At 38.8% G+C, this 18093-nt stretch overlaps 2 protein-coding genes across 5 annotated transcripts in view; one reads left to right on the top strand and one right to left on the bottom strand.

The window, feature by feature from the left end:
* Positions 1 to 18093, bottom strand: part of TTC1 (tetratricopeptide repeat domain 1) — an 81180-nt gene that overhangs the window by 35172 nt on the left and 27915 nt on the right. The gene's annotated exons all lie outside the window — the stretch shown is intronic.
* LOC116751476 (60S ribosomal protein L13a-like) lies at positions 4796 to 6088 on the top strand. The gene is made up of 3 exons (XM_032627426.1): positions 4796 to 4830; positions 4934 to 5000; positions 5427 to 6088. The coding sequence occupies exons 2-3, from the start codon at positions 4936 to 4938 to the stop codon at positions 6049 to 6051; spliced, it is 690 nt and encodes a 229-aa protein (XP_032483317.1). The 5' UTR covers positions 4796 to 4830; positions 4934 to 4935; the 3' UTR covers positions 6052 to 6088.

Below are 18093 nucleotides of genomic sequence, written 5' to 3' on the forward strand. Positions count from 1 at the left end.
AAGAAGCACATGAAAAGCTGCTCAACATCACTAATTAATAGAGAAATGCAAATCAAAACTACAATGAGGTATCACCTCATTGTATACATTGGAATATTACTCAGCCATAAAAAGGAAAGAAATTGGGTCATTTGTAGAGACACGGATGGATCTAGAGACTGTCATACAGAGTGAAGTAAGTCAGAAAGAGAAAAACAAATATCGTATATTAATGCATGTATGTGGAACCTAGAAAAATGGTACAGATGAACTGGTTTGCAGGGCAGAAGGTGAGATACAGATGTAGAGAACAAACGTATGGACACCAAGGGGGGAAAGCCACAGGCTGCTGGGGATGGTGGTGTGATGACTGCACGACTGGGACTGACATGTATAAACTCATATGTGTATAATAAGAATACTCTACCTAGGGACGTCCCTGGTGGTGCAGTGGTTAAGAATCTGTCTTGCAATGCAGGGGACGCTGGTTCGATCCCTGGTTGGGGAACTAAGAGCCCACATGCCGAGTGCTACAACTAGAGAGCCCATGTGCCACAACTACAGAGCCCACACACAACTAGAGAAAAGCCCGTGTGCCACAACGAAAGATTCCGTGTGCCACAGCTAAGACCTGATGCAGCCAAAAATAAATAAATATAAATTTAAAAATAATAATAATAAAAAAAATACCCAGCAAGGCTCTCATTCAGATTTGACAGAGATATCAAAATCTTTACAGACAAGCAGAAGCTAAGAGAATTTAGCACCACCAATCCAGCTTTAAAACAAATGCTAAAGAAACTTCTCTAGGTAGGGGGAAAAGAAACAACAAAAAAAAGGGCCATAACTAGAAACAAGAAAATCACAAATGGGAAAGTTCACTGGTAAAGGTAAACATATAGTAACAGCAGGAAATAATCCACACACGAATAGGATATCAAAACCAGCAACCACGAGCAGATGAGAGTACAAATGCAGAAAATGGGAACTGCATTTGAAAATAAGAGCCCAGCAACTTAAAACAACCTTTTCTGTATATAGACTGTTATATCAAAACCTCATGGGAACTGCAAACCAAAAAACTATGATACACACACAAAAAAGAAAAAGAAACACAACACTAAAGATAGTCATCAAGTCACAAGAGACCTACAAAAACAAAAAGACCTGCAGAAAACAATTAAGAAAATGACAATATGAATGTACATATCAATAATTACCTTATATATAAAAAAATTAGAAATGAAAAAGGACAAGGTACAACTGACACCACTGACTATACTACAAAGCTACAGTCATCAAAACAGTATGGTACTGGCACAAAAACAGAAATATATATCAATAGAACAGGAAAGAAAGCCCAGAGATAAACCCACGCACCTATGGTCACCTAATCTATGACAAAGGAGGTAAGAATACACAATGGAGAAAAGACAGTCTCTTCAGTAAGTGGTGCTGGGAAAACTGGACAGCTACATGTAAAAGAATGAAATTAGAACACTCCCTAACACCATACACAAAAATAAACTCAAAATGGATTAAAGACCTAAATGTAAGGCCAGACACTATAAAACTCTTAGAGGAAAACACAGGCAGAACACTCTTTGACACAAATCACAGCAAGATCTTTTTTGATCCTAGAGGAATGAAAATAAAAACAAAAATAAACAAATGGGACCTAATGAAACTTAAAAGCTTTTGCATAGCAAAGGAAACTATAAACAAAATGAAAAGACAACCCACAGAATGGGAGAAAATATTTGCAATCAATGTGACTGACAAGGGATTTATCTCCAAAATATACAAACAACTTATGCAGTTCACTATCAAAAAAACCCCAAACAACCCAATCAAAAAATGGGTGGACTATATAAATAGACATTTCTCCAAAGACATACAGACAGCCATACTAAGTGAAGTCAGAGAAAGACAAGTATCATATGATATCACTTATATGTGAAATCTAATAAAGAATGATACAAATGAACTTATTTACAAAACAGAAACAGATTCATAGACACAGAAATCAAACTTATGGTTACCAAAGGGAAAAAGGGGGTAGGAAGGGATAAATTAGGAGTTTGGGGTTAACATATACACACTATTATATATAAAATAGGTAACTAATAAGGACTGACTGTATAGCACAGGGTACTCTACTCAATATTCTGTGGTAACCTATATGGGAAAAGAATCTGAAAAAGAATGTGTGTGTGTGTGTATATATATATATATATATATATATATATAACTGATTCACTTTGCTGTACACCTGAAACTAACACAACGTTGTAAATCAACTAAACTCCATAAAAATTTTAAAAAATTAAGATGCTGATGTTATAAAATAAAGCAGCTATAAACAATTTGTTGAAAAACTAAAAGGAATGTGTTTAAAGACTTAAATGAGCATGATGACAACGATTAAAAAAGAGAATCATGAAAAAGGGACAGAAATTATTTAAAAAAAAACAGAACAAGAAAACAAAGAAGAAAAGTTCAATAACTGAAATAAAAAATTCACAGATGGGCTCAACAGATTTGAATTGGCATGAGAAATCAGTAAACTTGAAGTTAGAGCAACAGACATCCAGTGTGAAGAACTAAAGGCAGAAAAAAAAGATGGAAAAAAATGAACAGACCCTTCATTAATATATGTGATAGGAGTCCCATAAAAAGAGAGACAGAACAGATATTTGAAAAACAATGACTGAAAATCTCAAAACCGTGGTGAAAAATGTTATCTAAAGATCCAAGAAGCTCAGCAAACCCCAAGTATGTAGATCCGTATCTAGAGACACCAGAGTCAAATTATTCAAAGACAAAGAGAAAATCTGAACACAATGAAATTAACAACAACTTATCAGGTACAGGGGAACAGCAAAACTATTAATACCTGATTTCTTACCAAAAACAATGAAGGCCAGAGGCAGTATAACAACACATTCAAAATGGTAAAAGAAAAAAGACTGTCAATCAACAATTAGATATTTAGCAAGACCATACCTCAAAACAAAAGCAAAATAAAAACATTCACAGATAAAGACAGAGAATTTGCTGCTACCATACCTGCCTTACAAGACATACTAAAGAAGTCCTTTGGACTGAAAGGAGATGGTAAATTTTCATGAAGAAATGAAGATCATTAGAAATGGTAAATACATCAAAGGTTCTATAAATACGTTATTTTCTTTCTTCTTTTAATTTCTTTAAAAGGCAGAAAGATTTATAAGAAAATAATTACAACACTATATGGTTGGGTTTACAAAATATATTGATATAATATATGATGATGGTAGCACAAAGGAAGGGGGAGGAAATGGAGCTATACTGAGGCAAAGTTTCTATTTTTTACTGGAATTACGTAGCATTAAAGTAGACTGTAATAAGATGCGTAATGTAAACCATAGAGCAACCACTAGGAAACTTTGGCTAAGAAACAGATGGTTAAAAAATCAGAAGTATTAAAATGATACACTAAAAAAATTAACACAAAAGAAGGCAGTGAAAGAAACAGGAATAAAAAAGACAAGAGACATGCAGAAGACAAAATGGCTGATATAAGTATAACCATGTCAATAGCACAATGTGAATGGACTAAACACTCTAACCAAACAGCAGAGATTGTCAGACTGGAATCAAGAAGATCCAACCATATGCTATCTATAAGACACACTTTAGATTCAAAGACACAAGTAGGGTGAAAATAAAAGGATGTAAAAAATATATCATGCAAACAGTTAACCATAAAAGAAAGAGTAGCTGTCTTAGTCAGTTTGGGCTGCTATCAACAAAAATACCAAAGACTGGTGGCTTATAACCAACAAACATTCTGGAGGCTGAAAGTCTAAGATCAAGGGACTGGCAGATTCACTGTCTGGTGAAGGCCTGCTTCCTGGATCATAGGGGTATTCTCACCATAGCCTCACATGCCAGAATGGTCAAGGGAGCTCTCTTTGATCTCTTATACTAGGGCACTAATCCCATTTATGAGTGCTCTACCCTCATGACCTAATAATTTCCCAAAGGCTCCATTTCTTAATACCATCACATTGGGAGTTAGTTTTTAAGATGTAAATTTTGGGAGGATTAAAACATTTAGTCTATAGCAATGCCTATAGAAGTATGAGACAAAATAGTTTTTAAAAAAAGAGATATTGCTAGAGACAAAAAAGGAACATTTCATGATGATAAAGGAGTCAATAACTCAAGAAAATATAACAGCTATAAATGTATATGCACTTAACTGCAGTTACAAAATACACAAAGAGGACAAATTGCCAGAACTCAGAAACTTCCTATGTGCCCCTTCCAAATCTGTAATACCCTCTCTCTCACCCCAAGCTCATATCCCCAGGCAAACACTCAATTTGTTCTTCATAAATTAACTGGAAGGATAATTTATGGATTATTGACTGAGGTTAGCATAATTCTAAAAATTTGTAATATTCATTATGCTTGCCACCTTGGGGGAAATGTGTCCAAAAATGACTCTTAAGAGATCTTAGAGGTTCCAGACCCCTAAGCATTTTGCAGTCTACACTCACGTTGAATTCTGACTTAGCTACAACTTACACTTTCTGAGTGCTTTTATGTGCTAGTCATTTAATCCTTACAACAACTTTGTGAGACAGGTACTATTTTTTTTTTTTTTGCGGTACAAGGGCCTCTCACTGTTGCGGCCTCTCCCATTGCGGAGCACAGGCTCCGGACGCGCAGGCTCAGTGGCCATGGCTCACAGGCCCAGCCACTCCGCGGTATGTGGGATCCTCCCGGACCGGGGCACGAACACATGTCCCCTGCATCGGCAGGCGGACTCTCAACCACTGCACCACCAGGGAAGCCCGACAGGTACTATTATTATCCCACTTTACATCAAGTTAAATGATGGAGCTAGGACAGATCTGTCTAACCTTTTATGCTTTTAACCACAAGACTATATTTTCTTCCACAGGCATGGAAATAAAGAATTGTTCACAGGAGGAAGTAACTGAGCAAGGCACAGGAACTGCTGCAAAAAGGTAATAAGCACAGAGCTTATATGTTTCACTGTCCTGAAGAAAAAGTGACTTTAAATTCCCTTGCTACCAAGAATTAGGGCACTTGAAAAGATGATGACACTGCTCTAGAACATGTCATCAACTCCCAGAGATCTGATGTTTAGTCATTTTGAGGTAGAGGTTTATGTTAAAAATAAACCTCTACCTCACTGAATCAAGGACTTGCACCACAGGTCTTGGGTTATTCTTCTATAGTTAATCCAAGGCCATTTTTCACTGAGTTAGCAAAATGGATTCCTTGCAGAGGGATGAATTCAATCTGCAAGTGTTTAAAACTTATTCTTTGCCTTTACAAATACAGGGATGCCTGGGATCTTTTATTTTATTCTGTTTTCCAGGAAATTATTTTCTTGCGTCAGCGGGTAAAAGAAATTCATGTTTTCCCAGGGGGCTGCTGAAGATGGCGGAGGGGCAGGTCCCGCTGCTCAACGGCCGAGGCCATCTCCTGGGCCGCCTGGCGACCATCGTGGCCGGGCAGGTACTTCTGGGTCAAAAGGTGGTGGTTGTGCGCCGTGAGGGCATCAACACTTCTGGCAATTTCTACAGAAACAAGTGGAAGTACCTGGCCTTCCTCCGCAAGCGTATGAACACCAACCCCTCCCGCGGCCCCTACCACTTCCGAGCCCCCAGCCGCATCTTCGGGCGGACAGTGCGAGGCATGCTGCCCCACAAGACCAAGCGAGGCCAGGCCACTCTGGACCGCCTCAAGATGTTTGAAGGGTTCCCGCCACCCTATGACAAGAAAAAGCGGCTGGCGGTTCCCGCTGCCCTCAAGGTTGTGAGCCTGAAGCCCACGCGGAAGTTTGCCTACCTAGGGCCCTTGGCTCATGAGGTTGGCTGGAAGTACCAGGCAGTAACAGCTGCCCTGGGGGAGAAGAGAAAGGAGAAGGCCAAGATCCATTACTGGAAAAAGCAGCAGGTCATGAGGCTACGGAAGCAGGCCGAAAAGAACATAGAGAAGAAAACTGACAAATTCACAGAGGTCCTCAAAACCCATGGATTCCTAGTCTGAGCCCAATAAAACTGACTGTTTACTCTTCATGCTTGGCCTGGCCTGCCCTTCCTCCATCGCCACCCTAGGATGTGCGGGACCCCCAGGGGCTGCCATCCAGGTGCCACAGGCAGCCTGGGGCTTAGAAGACTGGATATAGCGAAGGGGCCTTAGCCACTCCTGTTTAAGAAAGGCCTTTTTAAAAACTTTTAAAAAGTTATAAGGGCTGTGCAGGCGTAATTTGCCTGTGACCTGTTCATTCGTGAGAGTTTTAGGACATGGGCAGCTGGAACAACCAGTGCTGTCCTAATACCGGCAAAAGTCAGCTGGAAGACCTAATTGGAAGGGACCCCCCGCATCGCTTACAGGGAGTCTGTTTAAACTTCCCATGTGGTCGGATACTATACTCTGCAGCTGTTAGGATGTGAGAGAATGCTTTGGCAGCATGAGTCTGGGGTTCTAAAAGGTGTTTATGGAAGGGAAGTACAGCCCAAGGGGTCACAGGCATAGCCCTTGTGTTAGTCTTCCCTATATTTTGTGAACCAAACTAATAATTTTTAAAGAAAAGAAATTCACATGACATGGGGAACAGTACTTTCTTAAAGATGAAAGTATTGAAATATATCACAGAAAACCATCTCAACTGCATGCTTCTTACTTCTATACTAATCAATTCTCCACTTATTTTGAAATTTTATTACCACACAAATCTCTGGTGTCCCAGTCTGAGTCTAACTGAGGTTCTCTGTTTTGACAAATAATGCCACTATAAACTAAGTTAGGTTTTAAATGATTATCTGACAAACAGGAAGAAGGTGAGCATTTCAGAAAGGATACAAACTTGGTCTTAGTTGATACTAAAATTTAACTAGATCACTGAGGCAAAGATGGACTTTTAAAAACAGTGCTGGGAGAAGTTGGTAGTCATTTGTAAAAAGATAAAATTAGATTGCTATGTCACACCATACACAAGAATAAACACTAAGTGGATTGCAGACCTAAATGTAAAAAGTGAACCCATATAAGTACTAGAAAAAAACAGGTGAATTCCTTTTTAAGCTTAGTTGTTGGAATGGCTTTTTGTGACTCAAAATCCTAGAGAACTCCAACTGATATAACTTTAAATACTGGCGTAACCTGGCAAAAATGTCAGGTGTTCAACCATTCACTTATCAATCATAAAACAACTACTCTCCACCAGAGACCCACTCAGTGAAGTGGCTGGCTAGGGATATTCCCTATACTTTAGGTCAGTGAACACAACATAAACACACTTGACTTGGAACTTAAAAGTGTATATCCCTTCTATCATTATTAAATGATAAAAATTTGCACTTGCAAAAATTTTTTTACATTAAAAAAAAATCTTCTCTTAACACATTACTGACCAGGGGATTTTTGCAGAAACTAACGCCTGTGGCCAGCCATTTGTTATGTAAGTGAACACTGAAACAGCCGCATTTGAGTAAGTATCAACAAATTTTTGCACTTTATTTGAAACTTTGTATATGTCTTACTAAAGCATTCTAATACTTTGTTAGCCCGTGATAGGCAGTATAGCAGGCACCTCTGTGTAGGGGAACAGAACATCTATTACAAATATACCGGGTTTCACTGCACTTTCCCCTGGAAGAGCAGACTCTACACTTCCTGGCAGCATTTTTTTTTTTTTCAGTCCTGTGGGTATTATTTCCTCTAGAATATGTTCTTTTATTTTATCTGATAGTCGACAAGGTGGATATTTGCGGGGGGCTCTTTTAGAAATGCCACAAGAAGGACTAGGTGCGGGACCACCACTACATTCACCAGCATGGTCAGTTAGCCATTCCCTAGCTACTGCTAACAAAAATTGCTTGTAAGTCATTTTATTCTGTGCATTAAAGCTACAATAAATCTTAAACGCATTGAATAAACCACAATTACTCAAAGAGAAACCCACTTTCTTAAACCATTTTCAAGTTTTCTGGAAGATACTGAAGTTTGCCAGATATGGATCAGGCTGATCAACTCCTTTCATATATTTATTATACTCTGATATACAAGTGGGCTTAGTTATCTGATAGCCAGTCCTCCTGTCTTCCTTTCCTGTAGATGCCATGGAGGCGTCATGAATAGTTGTCACCATGTAGACTAACCTCTTGTCTTTCCATAGAAGAATCACTTCTCCCTTCAGTAAGAATGTCATTTCTCCCCTCTAGGTTTTTAGATATCTCCTTTAATTGGTTTGGTAGACCACGATTCTCTCTTATAGCCTCAAAAACTCTGGTTTTATTTTTCAACAATATTTCAGATGTGGACACACTGTTGTAAATCCCAAGGTTGCATATATATCCAGTTTCACTTTCCCTAACCATGCTGACCAGAATTCCATTATTTTGTAAGTTTTCTGGGATTATAGGTTTTGAATCTGCATCACCCTCTCCACTTTCATCGCCTCATCAAGTGATAGCTCTTGTTTGGGTATATAGATTGACTGGAACTTTGGTAGAAAATAATCCAAAAGAGGTTTAACTTTTGAAATTCTGTCTGCAGGAAGTGGAGTTTCCGAGGTATCATTAAAGTGAAGAAACGTCATTATTTGTTCGAACCTTCTTCTCGTCATAATCTTTGGAAAGATAAGTATTTCATGTTAAGGGATCAGTCGACCAATATTCTTTCCAGTGTGACTTTCTTATTTGTCCCATCAAAATTATTAATTCAAGAAATCCTTCATGTCACTATTGGTCACATCAGTCCATTTTAAAGCCTCATCATACTTTTTATATGATTTTTCATTCTGTTGGTGATTCAAGTTTGTTTGAGAAGCGACCAACTCGAAAAAGTCACCACCAAAAATTGTTATTTCACTAACACTTTGTGGGTGGTTATATTTAACAGTTACACCTGACACACCTGTAAAGTCTTCTAATTTTCGTGAAATGTTGTCTTCAACCCACTCTTCTGTAGAAGCAAAGAAGCATTCTCCAGCACCGTAAGTTTCATTTTCACTTTCCGTGTTAGAATCAATCACTAAGGTTTTTTTCTCTTTTTATTGGTCTAATACTCACATCCTCTGAATCAGAACTATACTCTGAAGAACTATCATCTTCTGAGACACTCGTATATATGTCGCTCGGACAATCAGAGAAAGTATCTGCATAAAATTCACTGAAAAATTCTTCTTCATTCAAAACTTCACGATGCGTCATTTTAGAAAATATTATGGTAATAAACTTGCATTTATAATATACACAAGGTTGGAACAAAAACCTAACGGAGGAAAATGTGAATGATAACGGCAATCATAAGTTGTGTAATGAACCCTTGATCAATTTAAGCTCTAACAACTTAGCATGGTGATATTAATTAACTATATCATTCTCTAAAAACATATTGATACGTCTCTGGTCAATAACATTCAGGTAACAAAAACGTATTAATATGTGTCTGGTCAATAATGTGTTAATTAAATAATTCTACAGTGAGCATGTGTTTAATAGACAACAGGGAGAAAAACAAGGGGTTCACATCAGCAAGTTAACTTCCATACTGTAACTCGATCAGCAGCTATCTGCTTCCCCCTGCAGCTTTGTAAAGTAACTGCTACAAAATAAAACTTAGGACAAACTTAGTCAAGCACAGTAAGCAGAGATCAATCACACCTGGGTAAAAAGGATGATTAAAAAAAGCTACACACTTGCTAAAAGGCTGGAAAGTGGAAGCATATGCAATAAAACTTTCTGCTTCAGTCCTATTTAGGTGGGATAAGGAAACCTCAAACTGAAAGGCCTAGGGACACCAGTCCTACAAATTATTCTGAAGGGAATTCTTTATCATTAAAAAGGGAACAAAAGCTTCAGTTTTGTTTTCTTTGAAATCTGACATCACTTGCTTTACAGATATAGACACACTTGCTCTTTCCACAAGTCATTTTTACTAGTCCACTAGGAGTTTGGAGGGAGACTCTCTAGATTTCAGTTGTAGTTAGAACCTGACTCTCATTAAGTCTTACCCTTCTGAGGAAAGATGACTGATATTGAAAATGCATCCTTGTTTAACTCAGAAAATCCCATCTCCCCAAACTCAATTTAACAGAAATAAAGTTTATTTTGGTACTGCTTAAATTCTGCCCAACAACTCTTTCTTTAAGTTTTTTAGACCTTGAGCACAGATCAGGGTAAAAGAAAATATCCTATTATTAAGCTCTTCTGATGCTGGATGGAGTCACTATACAGGTTAATCAATACATCTTGTTTTGGAAGCTTAGTCATCTGTGTCCATCTAGCCCTCTGTGGCCCTCCCAAAATGTGGCCACAGTTCTACCTGAACCAAAATGACCTGGGAGATAAGCAACAAGGATTTACTGTATAGCACAGGGAATTATATTCAATATCTTATAATAACCTACAATGGAATATAATCAAGAAAAAATATAACTGAATCATTCTGCTGTATACCTGAAACTAACACAATATGTAAATCAACTATACTTCAATTAAAAAAACCAAAAAAAACCTGAGGATGCTTATTAACAAAGTAGATGCCACCTCACAAGTCTGTGGTATCAAACACTTCTGAGGGCTTTGCATGTTTAGTAAGTTTCCTGTGATTCTTAGACACAATTAAGTTTGAGAACCACTGATCTACACAAAGAGATCTTCCTTAACAAACACTGGAAACACTGAATGCCACTTTAACTTCTCCATCAGCAGATAACTTCCAAATGTTTTAGGGTAAAACAACCCTTACTTCCCCTGGTTTAAACTCAGAATCAGAAATCTAAGGTCCCTTCCTTAGAGACTGTCATACAGAGTGAAGTCAAAGAGAAAAACAAATATTGTATATTAACGCATATATGTGGAATCTAGAAAAATGGTACAGACGAACCTGTTTGCAAGGTAGAAATAAGAGACACAGATGTAGAGAACAAACATATGGACACCAAGGAGGGAAAGCTGGGGGGGTGGTGGCGGTGGTGGTGGGATGAATTGGGAGATTGGGATTGACATATATACACTAATATGTATAAAGTAGATAACTAATAAGAACCTGCTGTATAAAAAAATTAAATTAAAAAAAAATCTAAGGTCGCTTCCAAGTTCTTAAATTCTAGGATTTTATTTAATCACTTGCCAATAGCATTCATTAAACTCAATGCTGGTAAACTCTAAGAACTTGGTAAATATGGCAAAGGGTTTTCTAAGAAAACCCTCTAAGAAATTGGTAAATATGGCAAAGGGTTTTCTCATAAGGTTAACAGAATATGCAGGCCACTATAGAAAAGTTACTGAAAACTTTCTGGAAGCAACCAAGAGAACTGTTCCCTGCAAACATGTCCATTGTTACAACACTGATAAGATTATGAAAATATTGCAGTGAGGCAGGAGAAACATGGAAATCAAAAGGATTAAGTAATGTGGGATTTAAGAAAAATGAGAGCGACAGGGGAAAGACTGATATAGAACTTTGGCACTAAACCAATACTTCAATAATGGCTCCTGTTTAAAGACTAAACAGCCTTAAAGGAAAAAACAATCCTTTACAGTTTCAGAACCTAAGGAAAACGTTTTAAAATCCCAGAAACCGTATGTTATGAGCCCATGTTCACCAAGCAACAGACTTTTGTATCCATTACTTAACTGGATCTACGCATTTGTAAATGAACACTATGTGCCGACAACTGGCACCAGGGAGTAAATCCATTAAAAGGACGAAATCTGCATTTGGGCTTACAAATAAAAAAGCTTTTTCATTGGCAAGCAAGAATTAAATCACCAGAGCCCTGACGAACTCCAAGTCCCTCCATCATCTCCATATTTGTAAAGGGCATCACCAGCTACCAAGTAGCCAAAGCCAAGGAATCAAGCTTATTTCTCACTCCAGCCCTCCCAACTGAATCCAGTATGTCTCATCAACTCCACTTCCAAAACGTAGCCTGAAATCATTCACTTACCTTCACTCGATCCACAGTTCAAGCTACCATCATCTTTGCCCAGCCCGCCATGTTAGGCCCTAGCTGGTGTCCGTGCTCCACTCTGCCCCCACCCACTGCGTTCTCTGCACAACCACCAGAATACTCTTAATAAGATGGAAATAACTTTCATCTTTCCGCTGGCTTAACTACCCATCTGTTTCCTACTGCACTTGGAAAAAAATTCAAATCCCTTACCATGGCTCACAAAGTGTTCCATCATCAGACCCTCTCTTATTTCATCCCCCGATTCTCTTCCTTAATCACTATGCTCCCACTAATGGCCCTTCCACTCCTTGCATGCCAAGAATACAGCCAAACCTGTAGGGTCTTTATACTAACTGCTCCCCTTCTATGGAATATCTTCCTCTCAGATACACATTTGACTCCTTTTCCCGTCCAAATCTTTCCTGAAATGACACTTCCCCAGAGAGGCCTTTCCTGACCAACCAATTTTAAGTAGTCCTGCCCATGGTTCCAACTCCCATGCCTACTTCACTTCATCTTATCATTCCCCCCACCCCACCCATACCAACTAGAATATACATATGAGAGATGTGTGTCTTATTCACCACTGTATTCCTAAGTGCCTCAAACAATGCCTGGCATGTGGAAGAAATGCAAACATTTCTTGAATAAATGAATGATAAAATCTCTGTAATTTGTAAGACCAATTACTGGCCCTCATGGGAGAGAGAAAACATTATTCAGCTATTTAATGAAGGAAGACTATGTGCAAGGCCCCATGACAGTGGTCCTCAAACTTTAGTATGTGCACAAGAATGAGAGAATTTATATGTGAGGCATAAGAACCCCATTTTGACAAGCAGCCCACAAAAGATGATTCTCTTACATCAATACCACCACAATGCAGTATATTCCATAGGTCCCCAAAATATAAGCATCTTTGTATCAGAATATTATTATAGCAATAATTCTCATCTGCTACCAGATATGTCTTCCTCAGCCAAGCCTTTAAGAATCACTTATTTGGGGCTTCCCTGGTGGCGCAGTGGTTGAGAATCTGCCTGCCAATGCAGGGGACATGGGTTCGAGCCCTGGTTTGGGAAGATCCGACTATGCCACGGAGCAACTAGGCCCGTGAGCCACAACTACTGAGCCTGCGCGTCTGGAGCCTGTGCTCCTCAACAAGAGAGGCTGCGACAGTGAGAGGCCTGTGCACCGTGATGAAGAGTGGCCCCTGCTTGCCGCAACTAGAGAAAGCTCTCGCACAGAAACGAAGACCAAACACAGCCAAAAATAAATAAATTAATTAATTAATAATAAAAAAAAAGAATCACTTATTTGCTTTGCAGATCTAGTACATCTCAAATGTAAGCTAAAATCCTATTCCTCTAGGTAGTCATAGCTACATTTAAGGTTTCACAAACAGTTAAGATTGCTGCTGAAACGAACACACACATAGTGCTTTCCTTAAGAGATTTTGCCAGTTTTAAATGAATCTTAACTGCCTTCCTCCTCTGTTACTCTTGATCTGCTGAGAACTGGCACCCTCTTGAGCCTGGATCATCTTCTCAGCCACAGGGCAAGTCAAGTCAGCTTGAATAACAGACTTTAGCTTTTGTTTTTTTTCTTTCTTTTTTGCGGTACGCGGGCCTCTCACTGCTGTGGCCTCTCCCGTTGCGGAGCACAGGCTCCGGACGCGCAGGCTCAGCGGCCATGGCTCACGGGCCCAGCAGCTTCGCGGCATGTGGGATCTTCCCAGACCGGGGCACGAACCCGTGTCCCCTGCATCGGCAGGTGGACTCTCAACCACTGCGCCACCAGGGAAGCCCCAGACTTTAGCTATTAATACTTGATACATTTAGTAATACATATATCCTATGATAGTATATCTTTCCCAAATCCTCAAACGTCAGCTTTATGTGCTTTTTTCTTTAGTAGAAAGTCCACCCTGGTTGTAAAGAATCAAATTTTTATTTATATTCTCAAATTGGAATAACTTTTATTGTTGTTGATCATAAATGTAATACATGCTTACCATAAAAAAAGCAAACATTACAAAATTATATTAAATATAAATGAAAACTTCCCAATAATCACACCCTTTAGAGCTACTCACTTTTTATAGTTTGGTGTATATCCTGCCAAACTTTCATGTATAAACATATTTTCACACAGGTTTTTAACGTAAAAGGAATCATCACTGACCGTTCCATAACCTGCTATAAAGAGAAAACACCTGGGTGTCTCCTCTACTCTCAACACTCACTCTGAACACTTCTGTGACCAAATGTGTAGGAGTTTCTCCCACACCAAGCAACTCCAGCTCTGCAGTGGACTCCAGCCAATGTCCTACACTTTAACTCAATTCTGACACTATCTGCCTAGAGATAGGGTCAGACCCCACAGGTTAAGCATTGAGTTCCACAAGACTGGCTCCATCCTCACTTCAGATACCAACTGCAAGTCCAGGCTGTCATTTCTACTTTTTTTGGTCTGTTTATATATTTTTTCTTTTTTTCCTGTAGTTGATGTACAATATTATATGTTACATAAAAGGTGTACAACATAGTTATCCACAATTTTTTAAGATTATACCCCATTTATAATTATTATAAAATTTTGCCTATATTCCCTGTGTTGCACAACATATCCCCATAGCTTATTTATTTTGCATGTAGTAATTTGGACCTCTTAATCCACTACTCCTATCTTGCTCCTCCCTCCTTCCCCTCCCCAATGGTAACCACTAATTTGTTTCCTGTATCTGTGAGTCTGTTTCTTTTTTGTTATATTCACTAGTTTGTTTTACTTTTTAGATGCCACATATAAGTGATATCATACAGTATTTGTCTTTGTCTGACTTCTTTCACTTAGCATAATGCCCTCCAAGTCCATCCATGTTGTTGCAGTCACCTCTGCTTTTGACCCATGGGCTATAAGTTGGCTACTTCCACGACCACTTCCTCAGGTTCAATTAATTTGCTAGAGGGGCTCACAGAACTCAGGAAAGCAGTTTACTTATTAGGTTACCACTTTACTATAAAGGACATAACTCAGGAACAGTCAGATGGAAGAGATGTATAAGGCAAGGTATGTGGGAAGGGGCACTGAGCCTCCATGCCCTGTGGATGTGCACCCTCCCACCACCTATATGTGTTCACCAACTACGAAGCTCTCCGAACCCAATCCTTTGGGTTTTTTATGGAGGCTTCATTAAGTAAGCATGATTGATTAATCACTGGTCATTAGTGATTACTGGTCATTAGTGATTAACTCAACCTTCAGCCCCTCTTCCTTCCCCAGAGATGGGGGTGGAGTGGGGTGAGGCTGAGAGCTCCAAACTCTGACAACTAGACCTCATCCTTAGGGGCTTTCCAAAAGTCATCGCATTAACATTAACTCAGGTGTGGTTGAAAGAGGCTTGTTATGAGTAACAAAATGAACCTTTATCTCTTTCCACCTAGGAAATCCCAAAGGTTTTAGGAACTCTGTGCCAGGAACTGGACAAACACCAAATACATGTTTATTATAAATCATATTATCACACCTGCTTATTAATACATTTAACATTCAGGCATTACTCCATGCCAATACTAATATTTATCTCTTTAATGACTACATTGTACACTACCACATAAATATGCCAAAAATGTTTAAAGTAATGCCCTCTGTTCAACATTAGTTCTAGTTTTCTAAAAGTTCTAAAATTATGAATGATCCTGCAATGTATCTTTATATATATACCTATACATATTTTTAATAACTTCCTTAAAATAAGTGACTAGAAGAGAATCAGGTTTAAAGCTGTACTGTCTAAATGGTACTCACTAGGCACGTGTGACCACTTAAATTAACTGAAATAAAAAATTTAAAAATTCATTTTATCAGCTGTACTAGCCACATTTCAACTGCTCAACAGCCAGATGACTGTTAAAATGTGGCAGCCAATGGCCGGTGGCTACCATACTGGACAGTGTAGACACAGAACACTCCCATCATTGCAAAAGGTTCCACTGGTAGCCCTGATCTAGAGAAATGGTCATATAAAAATTTGATATCTGTACCCCACAGAAATGATGTAGCAATCCAAACTCCCAATATCAGTACATGAATTCCTACCTCCTCTTCTTGTCAACATCAGATCAATGTTCTGATCTGAGAGATGAGACATGTTTTAATTTGCATTTAAAAATTATTAGTGAGGCTGAAAGTCTGCACATTTTGTGGCCATTTGTGTTTATTTTTGTTGTTGAATTATCTGAACTTTGTCTACTTTAAAAGAATCAAGCTTAAACATATCCTTTTCCCAATGACCCATAAAACCAAACCTTATGTGCAGCAAAGAGACATTTCTTCATCTGTTTTGCTGGTTTCCTAATATTAATTTCACAAAGATATTTATTAAAGCAGCATAAAGATAGCTAATATTACAATTGGGGTGAGTTACCCAGGTGTACACAGTTGTCAAAACTCACTGAGCGGGACTTCCCTGGTGGCATAGTGGTTAAGAATCCGCCTGCCAATGCAGAGGACATGAGTTTGAGTCCTGGTCTGGGAAGATCCCACATGCCACGGAGCAACTAAGTCCATGTGCCACAACTACTGAGCCTGCGCGCCTAGAACCCATGCTCCGCAACAAGAGAAGCCTGCGCACCGCAACCAACAGTAGCTCCCACTCACTGCAACTAGAGAAAGCCTGCATGCAGTAACAAAAGACCCAAGGCAGCGCCACACCGCAAAAAAAAAAAACAAACAAAAAACTCACTGAGCTGTACACATCAGAGCTTAAACAATTTCACAACATGTAAATTATACCTTAATTTTTAAAATGGGAATGGAGAGCAGAGTATGTAACATTTTGAGGCAAACCACTCAATTGTCAAACCGATGGCAAGCCTCTATATCAGGGCAAAATATATTGAAGTATTAGAAAAGCATTGCTAACATTTTAACATAGACGTTTTATCAATGTTTCTAAAAAGCCTGCACCAGTGATGTGAAAGCTGAACCAAACACTCACTTTCTGGAAAATCATTGCCCTGATGTTACTGTACGGTACTTGATTTAATTTTCCGAGCCATTTCTGGTGAGGTCGTTCATGAACTGGGCTCATTTCTGCCCTTTATCCTTCTCTTCTGGTAGCACACACTAACACAAAAGCTAACATATGCATGTTAAAACCAACAGATTTGATCATGAATAGTGCCTAAGGAAGGACACAGACGAGATGGTTTTCCTCACCTTCCACTACCTCCCCACTCCCATTCTTACACTGCACATTTACCATCTCAGTCCAGCACCAATCCATCATAACCTGTTCACTGAGCGAGCTCTTCAGAGGCATAAGCCACAAATCTCATCACGTTCTTTGCAAACTCAGATATTACAGTAACTCTTCATGCGACCTTGCTTACAGGATCAGAAGGAAGGATATATGGAGGACACTAAGCCTCTCCTTCCCAAAGTGAAGGCTTGCTCAGTTACTAAGCCCAGGGCAAAGTAGCAGGAAAGTGTGCATTTTATTAGGACATCTGCTTTGTAGGAAGACAGCTGTTTTTGTTATTAAGTTCTACATACTTTGGCTTTGGAATCAAGGAGATCTGGGTTTGAGAATCAGTTCTGCTATTTATTAGATATGTGATTTCAGGCAAGTTACTGTACTACTCTAAGCTGTTCTCTTATAGGGATGTTAACAGTATATGTCATAGGCATGTTGTGAAGATTAAAACACAAGTAACATTTTAAGCTCAGTGGCTGGCACATTTCTGGTGTTTAACAAATGACAGCTACCATCACACACAATTCTGTTCCTCAAGAACGAACTGTAAATGACACAGGTCCCAGTCACTGCTCTCTGTAGCCAAATCATCACCACCAGGAAATCCAGGCAGTCTTTTTGCTAACAATGGATTAGCATAAACAAGCAGCATACCATAATTCTATAAAGTCTGACTAAAAAAATAGCCATTACAGGAATTTCAGCAGCCAACCATAGATCATTAAAAAAAGCTAAAAGGTATATATATATATATATATATATATATATATATATATATATATATATGTTAGAAACAATTACACAAGATGAACGTAAGAACTCAAAGTTCACAGGAAAAAAAGGAAATTTCTTTGCTATGCAGACACAC

Source organism: Phocoena sinus, chromosome 3 (assembly GCF_008692025.1).
Source record: "Phocoena sinus isolate mPhoSin1 chromosome 3, mPhoSin1.pri, whole genome shotgun sequence".
Taxonomy (NCBI): Eukaryota; Metazoa; Chordata; class Mammalia; order Artiodactyla; family Phocoenidae; genus Phocoena; species Phocoena sinus.